At 31.3% G+C, this 7,579-nt stretch overlaps 2 protein-coding genes across 2 annotated transcripts in view; both read left to right on the plus strand.

The window, feature by feature from the left end:
• HELRODRAFT_62642 (hypothetical protein) overlaps positions 1-647 on the plus strand; it is a gene marked incomplete at both ends in the record, with an annotated part of 6,273 nt that extends 5,626 nt beyond the window's left edge. The window contains one exon of the mRNA XM_009010493.1: positions 462-647. Within this exon, the coding sequence (XP_009008741.1) occupies positions 462-647 (186 nt within the window). The remainder of the gene's footprint in view (positions 1-461) is intronic.
• Positions 648-4,083: 3,436 nt separating this feature from the next.
• HELRODRAFT_158421 (hypothetical protein) lies at positions 4,084-5,561 on the plus strand (the record flags this gene model as incomplete). Its single annotated transcript, XM_009010494.1, has 3 exons — positions 4,084-4,469; positions 5,209-5,263; positions 5,481-5,561. 3 exons carry the CDS (start codon positions 4,084-4,086, stop codon positions 5,559-5,561), a joined length of 522 nt encoding a protein of 173 aa, XP_009008742.1.
• Between the last annotated feature and the right edge of the window lie 2,018 nt (positions 5,562-7,579).

Genomic DNA, 7,579 nt, shown 5'->3' on the forward strand with positions numbered 1-7,579 from the left:
TTGGCACTGTTGTTGTTATTGTTGATGCTGTTGTTGTTGATGTTGTTGTTGGTGTTGTTGATGTTGTTGTTAGATGAGTTATTTATAACTCGAAATAGCTATTTGCAAATTTATTTAATAAAAAATTTTTAAAAAACAATAAAATGTCTAATTTCTCTGAAATTAATAAATTAAAAAGAAATATATAACAATGTTGAAAGTAGTGTTGAATTTTTGAAATATATATATATATATATATATATATATATATATATATATAATTAATAAATTAAAAAGAAATATAAAAAAAGTTGAACAATGTTGAAAGTAGTGTTGAATTTTTGAAATATATATATATATATCTGCAATACAAAGTTAGATAAAAAAAAATAAACATATTTTGTTCCCATTATCTTCATAAAATTTAGATATTATATTATTTCCAGAATTGATTTGTGATGTATTGATTTATCTTTATTTAGGGAACTATGAAGGTTGGAGGAGTTGATAGAATGACAGATACAACTCTATACACCGGAGCTCATAAGGAAAGGTTTGATGAAGAAGGCAAAGGAAAGGGACTTGCTGGACGTTCTGATGTTGTTGACAACACTGGCTATGTAGGAGGTTATAAGAATAAAGACACTTATGACAAAAAAGAAAAATAATTTGAAACTAAAGGTCTAACAAAAAAAAGAAATCTTCCATCATTAATATATTTAATTTGGCAAGATCATGCTTTTCACCAACTTTTTGAATAAATTATTATGTAGATTAGTAGAATTTTTGCTATTGTATATGGTTTTTCATGTTTTTCCATAAATTAACAGTGGTTACAGATATATGAAATTTTAAGATATTTTAATATACCCATCATACAAAATATTGGTGTTTATTTTAAAAAGTGTTAATAATAGGATGTTATTTAAATTTATCGTCAAGAAAACAGGACTTAATTTTAACATTACAAATTATCTGATGACCCTGCTTTATGGCAAGTAAATAATGAGACGCGCGATTCTGTGGCCAAATATGGCTTCAAGCGAAATGAAAATATGGACTTTAGTGAATCCAAAAAGGAGTACAGTGATGGCAAAATACGCAGCCTCACACAAAGTATGTTTGACTATACTCTTATTAACGGAGAAAAAATGTCGCCAGAATGGCTTGTTTATTTAGAAAGCACTGGAGCTGTATTTTGTGGAATTTGTGTTTTGTTTTTAAAGAAATCGAATGTACAAACAAAATTAACATCAAAAGGTTTTAATGATTGGAAGAATGCTTATAATGCGTTGAAAGAACATGAAAATTCATTATCTCATAGAGACTGCGTACATGCCTGCAAAACGAGAGGTCGTGCTATAGGTCAAATAAACTTGCAGTTAAATGATCAATTGGAAACTGAGATAAATTAATGGAAATCGACTCTTGTTCGCGTGGTAAAAGTTGTAAAGACATTGGTTTCAAGAGGACTACTTTTGCGTGGACACGTTGAAAATTTTGGAAATTCTGAAAGTGGGAACTACATGATGCTGCTTGAACTTATTGCTAAATTTGATTCTTTTATGGCGCATCGTATAGAAAGATTTGGCAAATGTGGCAAAGGTAATACATCTTATCTGTCATCAACAACTGTAGAAGAGTTAGTAGCAATATTGGCAAATGTTGTACAAGACGAACTCGTCTACCAAATCAAAAAAAGCAAATATTTTTCAATAATTGTTGATTCAACGCCTGACATAGCAAAAGTTGATCAACTTTCCGTTGTAATCAGATATGTTCAAAAAAGCGGAACGCCTTACGAAATGTTTTTAGCGTTTCTACCAAACACTGGCCACAAATCGCAAGAACTATTTAACGCTGTAATTTGTTTTTTACAATCACACAACCTGGATCTTCAAAACTGTCGCGGACAATCTTACGACAACGCTCCAAACATGGCTGGCAAGTATTCAGGACTTCAGGCGCGAATCAAGGAAGTCAATCATCAAGTTTCATTTATACCATGCTCAGCTCACTCACTTAACCTTGTTGGCACAAATGCAGCTGAATCCTGTGCAGAAGCTTGCAATTTTTTTTGGTTGATCCAACGTGTTTACAACTTTTTCAGTGCTTCTACTGCCAGGTGGGTAGTTCTCCAAAACCACACAGCAGAAATCTAGTTCACTTAATTTGAAAAGTCTCTCCACTACCCGGTGGTCTGCTCGCGACAACGCAGTTAGAGCATTGAAATATAGATGGAATCAGGTTATTGAATCATTACAATTTTTAGAAAAGGATTTAAACCAGAAACTCGTGCTGAGGTTAGAAGAATTATTTCTAATTTGAGTTTACTTGAAACTGGAATTATGGTAAAATTGTGGGGTTTTGTTTTAGAATGTCTGAACAAGTCTAACGTCAAACTTCAAAAAGTAGACATTGTAATCGAAATTTACGACTCACTTTTAACGTTGTTCGAATCATTCAGAGAAAGATTTGAAGATAATGAAAAAAAAGGAGAGGATAATGAAAAAAAAGGAAAAGTCCTGTCTTTAGTTGATGACTACAAGGTACCGCCATTAAGAAAACGGAAGCGGCATTACGACGAATCAGTTGACAATGAAACAGAATTTACCACTCGAGAAAATTTTCGTGTAAACATATTTTCGGTAATTGTGGATAACTTAAATTCTAAAATGAACAAGAGACGAAACGCTCAGAGGTGGACATGGGTTGGGTTAACCCATGGGTTGGGTTGGGTCCAAATTTTTTAAAGTTGTGTGGGTTGGGTTGGGTTGAAATTTTCAAATTTTATTATAAATAATTTATTTCTGTATTTTTTTTATTCTTAAACGAACATTTTAACTAGTTAATAATCGGTGTATTTTATATCGCTGTAATATCATCGTATCTTTGGTCTATCGTTTCCACTTTCTTTTTGTGATTATTGAGTTGAGCAAAAGTTAACTTCTTTCCGATCGAGAAAATTAGTTTTATTTACAAGTATGGCAGAATCAGAAGAAATTCAGCGTCATTTGAGAGGTTTGTGTGATTTAAATTTGCTAAGTTTGCGAAAGTAAAAAATCTAATAAATTTCACATTAACATTTTTACATTTTTTATGTTTTAATTCCTTTTTTAAAGATTTAATTGTTATTTTTCATAATTTCAAATCTCTTCAGTCTTTACAGTTACACTTTACAGACATCAGAATTTTTTCTCAATTGCTCATTTTACTTATTTACCTGATATTCATGTTTCATTTTCTTTCTTTTTTCTACCTAGAAATGGTTTATTTTTCAAATTTTAGTTGGGCGCTGTTGAAGTTTAGAAATCCCATTCATTAGATAAATTTAATTGATTGATTGAACATACTTAAGTATTTAAATATTTATTCTTTCCAGAAAAAACAGGGTGGTATATATTAAAAGCACCCACAAATTTAAAATCAGAAATTTCACATGGTTTTTCAAAAAAAGGAAAATGATGAAAGCGAAATTCCTGTGAATTACTATTGTGCTTGTATTAAGTGCAATAAGGTATATCAGTTTAAAGATTCATCAGGTAAAAACTTTGGCACTAAAAATCAGCAAGAACATATTAAACATTGTGCTGTAGTCTTGCCAAAGTCACAGTTGAAAATCCAGCAATGCTTGAAACGAAAAATTCAACTGTCTCCTCAAGAATTAATGATGTTGAAGCATAGACAGATCTTTTTCTGTGTTGATGGTTACCACTCATTCAAATATGTTGAAAATAAAGGGCTTCTCAATTTGATGCAGAGCTGTGTTGAGTTAGGTGCCAAATATGGAAAGTTTGATGTTTCTGACGTTGTTGTGGGAAAATATTAGTAACATTTAATTTTTAATTAATTTTCATGTTATTTTATTACACTTGCAGTGTGATTACTTCACCAGTGTGTTTTATAACACATATGATCTTGTATTTTTGAGTTCTGCTTTTTAAATATCATTTGTAAAAATTTGCCTGTTTGGTAAAATTGCGACTTGTGCAGATGGGTCGTGGGTTGGGTCGGGTTGGGTTGAAAAGTTGCATTTTCAGGCGGGTTGGGTTGGGATAGGTTGAGTTAAGTGATGGGTTGGGTTGGGTCAGTAAAAATGGACCCATGTCCACCTCTGGAAACGCTTACGCAGAAATTAATGAAAATTTCAAAGCAATTGTACAGTTCGAAACATTGTCAATAGGTGAGTTAGAGATTGCAGCGGATGGATTAAGATCTTTATTTCCAAACGATCTAGACGACACCTTAAATACTGAACTGTTGCATTTAAAGTCTCATTTGGCTGCCTTAGACCAAAATGCAGTTCCACACACTCCAATTGATTTGTGTAAATGGATAAGATTGAATGACTTGCAGTGTGTATATCCAAATGTAGACATTGCACTTCGGATGTACACTTTTACTCCTGCTACAAACTATTCGGCCGAGCGATCTTTTTCTTGTTTAAGGCGCGTTAAAAACTATTTGCGTTCGACAATGTCCGAAGAAAGGTTTAATTATCTATGCATCGAAAAAACAATTTTGCAAGATTTAGACATTAATTTCGTTATTGATGAATTTACGCGCAGAAAGGCACGTCGTAAAGTTTTGAAATAACTTTTATAAACTGCAATGAAAAAAAATTGATAATATTACATTACATGAATATTACTAAAGAATGTACTTAATAAAAATGTTTTAAAAATATTGCGTTTATATGAATTTAATTTCTAAATTTATTATAAAATTTAAAATTGGGGCGGCAAACCACGAGTGCCTCTACGCGGCAAAAAGGTTAATCCGCCACTGAAAATAATATAGAACATTTAATAATCAATACAAACCATACGAAGTTAATAAATCTAGCATGAATGTGATGATTCCAAGGATTTTTTAATCACTGAAAATGGAGATTTAAAATTAAGCTACAAATCGACAATCCAAATTGGAGTAGTGACTAATCACGTCAAAAAATGACTAAATTGAGCATCTTTTCCGTAAATATAAAATTGATTGATTGATTAATTTGATTGATAGATTGATTGATAGATAGATAGATAGATTGATTGATTAATTGATTGAAATGGGGAATATGTATTGACGAGACCAGAAGGAAAGACCGCAAAAACTCGACAGGCACGGAAGTTTCTAATACAACATTGAAAGTTCAATCAATCAATCAATCAATTAGCTTATAAAGCGCTATTTCCGCGATGTTCAACAGCGCTCCTCAATGAATTTTGAAAACAGATGGGTCTTGAGATTCGCTCCGAACATCGCAAGTGATGGAGAAGTAGTCAGAGAAGTAGGTAGAGAGTTCCAGAGAAAAGGACCAGAAAAAGCAAAAGCAGATTTGGCAAAAGAGTGTTTAACATAAGTTAAGAAAAAGCGAGAAAAAGAAGACGATCGTAAACCGGGGCGTTTAGGTTCAATTAATATATCTGATAAATACTTAGGAAATAATTTAGATTGAGACTTATACATGAACGTGCAAATTTAAAAAATTATTCTATATTTTATAGGTAGCCAGTGCAAGAGAACAAGATATGGAGATATATGAGAAAAGAAAGGGGCACGAGCAACTAGACGAGCAACAGAGTTAAAAGCTTTACTTAAAGGATAGAGTATAGAGTCAGAAAGACCATAGTAGAGCGAGTTACAATAATCAATCCTAGATAAGACTAACGAAGTAACAAGAAAGAGAAGAGTAGGATCATCAAGAAATGGCAAAAGTTTTTTTATTCTACGTAAATGAAAGTAAGAGCTTCTAGCAACACAATTAATCTGAGAAGAGAGAGACATGGTAGAATCAAAGATAAAACCTAGACTACGAAACTTATGAGAGACATCAAGAGTTTTAGAATCAGGTAAGATAATTGGAGGAATAGTAATAAAGTGTTTAAATTTATTAAAACAAATTAATTAAAACTTAGAAGGATTAAGTTTAAGACACATAGAGTCAGACCAAGCGATAATTGAAGAAAGATAGAGATAAATTATGAAGAACACTATTGAGATTAGATGGAAGAAAAGGATATAAATGTAAGAATCATCAGCATATAGTTGACTAGTGAAAGAAAAGTTATTAATATTACGAGGTAGTTCAGAAGTATAGAGTATAAATAGAAGAGGGCCAAGGATAGAACCCTGAGGTACCCCGAAAGTAAGAGTAGAAGAATTAGAAGTAGAATTATTGAGAACAACAGAAGAAAAACAATTAAAGAGATAAGAAGAAAACCAAGATAGACAAAGAATCAGTAATATTAAAAGAAAGATGCAGCAGTCTCAAGATAATAGTATGGTCAACAGTATCAAAAGCTGAGGAAAAGTCAAGAGCAAGAAGAAGAGTAAGATTACTATTGTCACTAGAGAGAAGGATATCATTGTGTATTTTAAGTAAAGAAGTTTCAGTACTGTGAGCAGGTCTGAAACCAGATTGAGATACAGGTAGCAAACAGTTAAAGTCTAAATAGGATGACAGTTGATTAAAAACAACTTTTTCTATTATTTTAGAGATGAAAGTAATATTAGTTACAGGTCTATAATTAGATAAAGAGGTAGGATCTAGGGATGAGTTTTTAAGAATAGGAATAACAATAGAATTCTTATAAGAAGTAGGAAATTTAGAGGTGGAAAGAGATAAATTAACTAATTTGAGAATGATTGGATAAAATATTGAAGAAAATTCTTTAAGTAAATTAGAAGGAAGTAGATCTAGAGAACAGGTTGTAGACGACATAGAATTAATAATTTTAGTTAGTTCTAAAAGATTTATTGGAGTAAATACAGAAAAAGATTCAGATTCAGTAGTAAGTTTAGTAAAGTTATGAGAAAAAAAAATTAGAATTAGATGTTTTTAAAGAAGTAATTTTATTTACAAAAAAGTCATGAAACTGTTGAGCAGAAAAAGAGTGAGAAGATTTTTTATGTAGAAGTTTAGATAGAACAGACAACCTATTTTTAGATGTTGAAGCAGATGTTATAGAATTTCCAAGAAAAGTAGAGTGTTTAGAGAATAGTAGATATTAATAATTAATCAATTCAGATTCATAGATGGAATAAAGAGAGTTAGATGGATTTAACCTATAGGCTTTCTCCAGTCTTCTAAGACTTTTCTTGGCTACTACTCAAGCATAATCAAACCAAGGAGCCTTACGAGAATAGAGCCTATAAGTAAAAGATTTAAGAGGAATAAGCTTGTCAAGAATAGAAGTAATGTAGATATTAAAAGCACAGACAAAATCGTCAACATCAGAAAATAAGGTAGTATCAAAAATAGTTTTAGTAAGAGATTGAAGAAAAATATCTTTATTAAGAGAAGACCAGCATCTTTTAGAAATAGACATAGATGAATTTGAAGGAAGAAAATCTAATGAAAAAACAGATTCAATAAGAAGGTGATCAGAATAAGGAACAGAGCTAGCAGAGATATTAATAGACTTAGAAAAAGATGAAGCTATAATAAAATCAATAGTGTTACCAGAAGTATGGGTAGGAAAAGAACAATATTGTGTTAAGTTAAAAAGAGACAAAATATCATTAAATCTACGAGTGTAAGAACATGATAAATTATTGAAGTGCAAGTTGAAATCACCAGAGATGTAGAAAGGAATAGAAAAAA

Source organism: Helobdella robusta, assembly GCF_000326865.2.
Source record: "Helobdella robusta unplaced genomic scaffold HELROscaffold_1, whole genome shotgun sequence".
NCBI lineage: Eukaryota > Metazoa > Annelida > Clitellata > Rhynchobdellida > Glossiphoniidae > Helobdella > Helobdella robusta.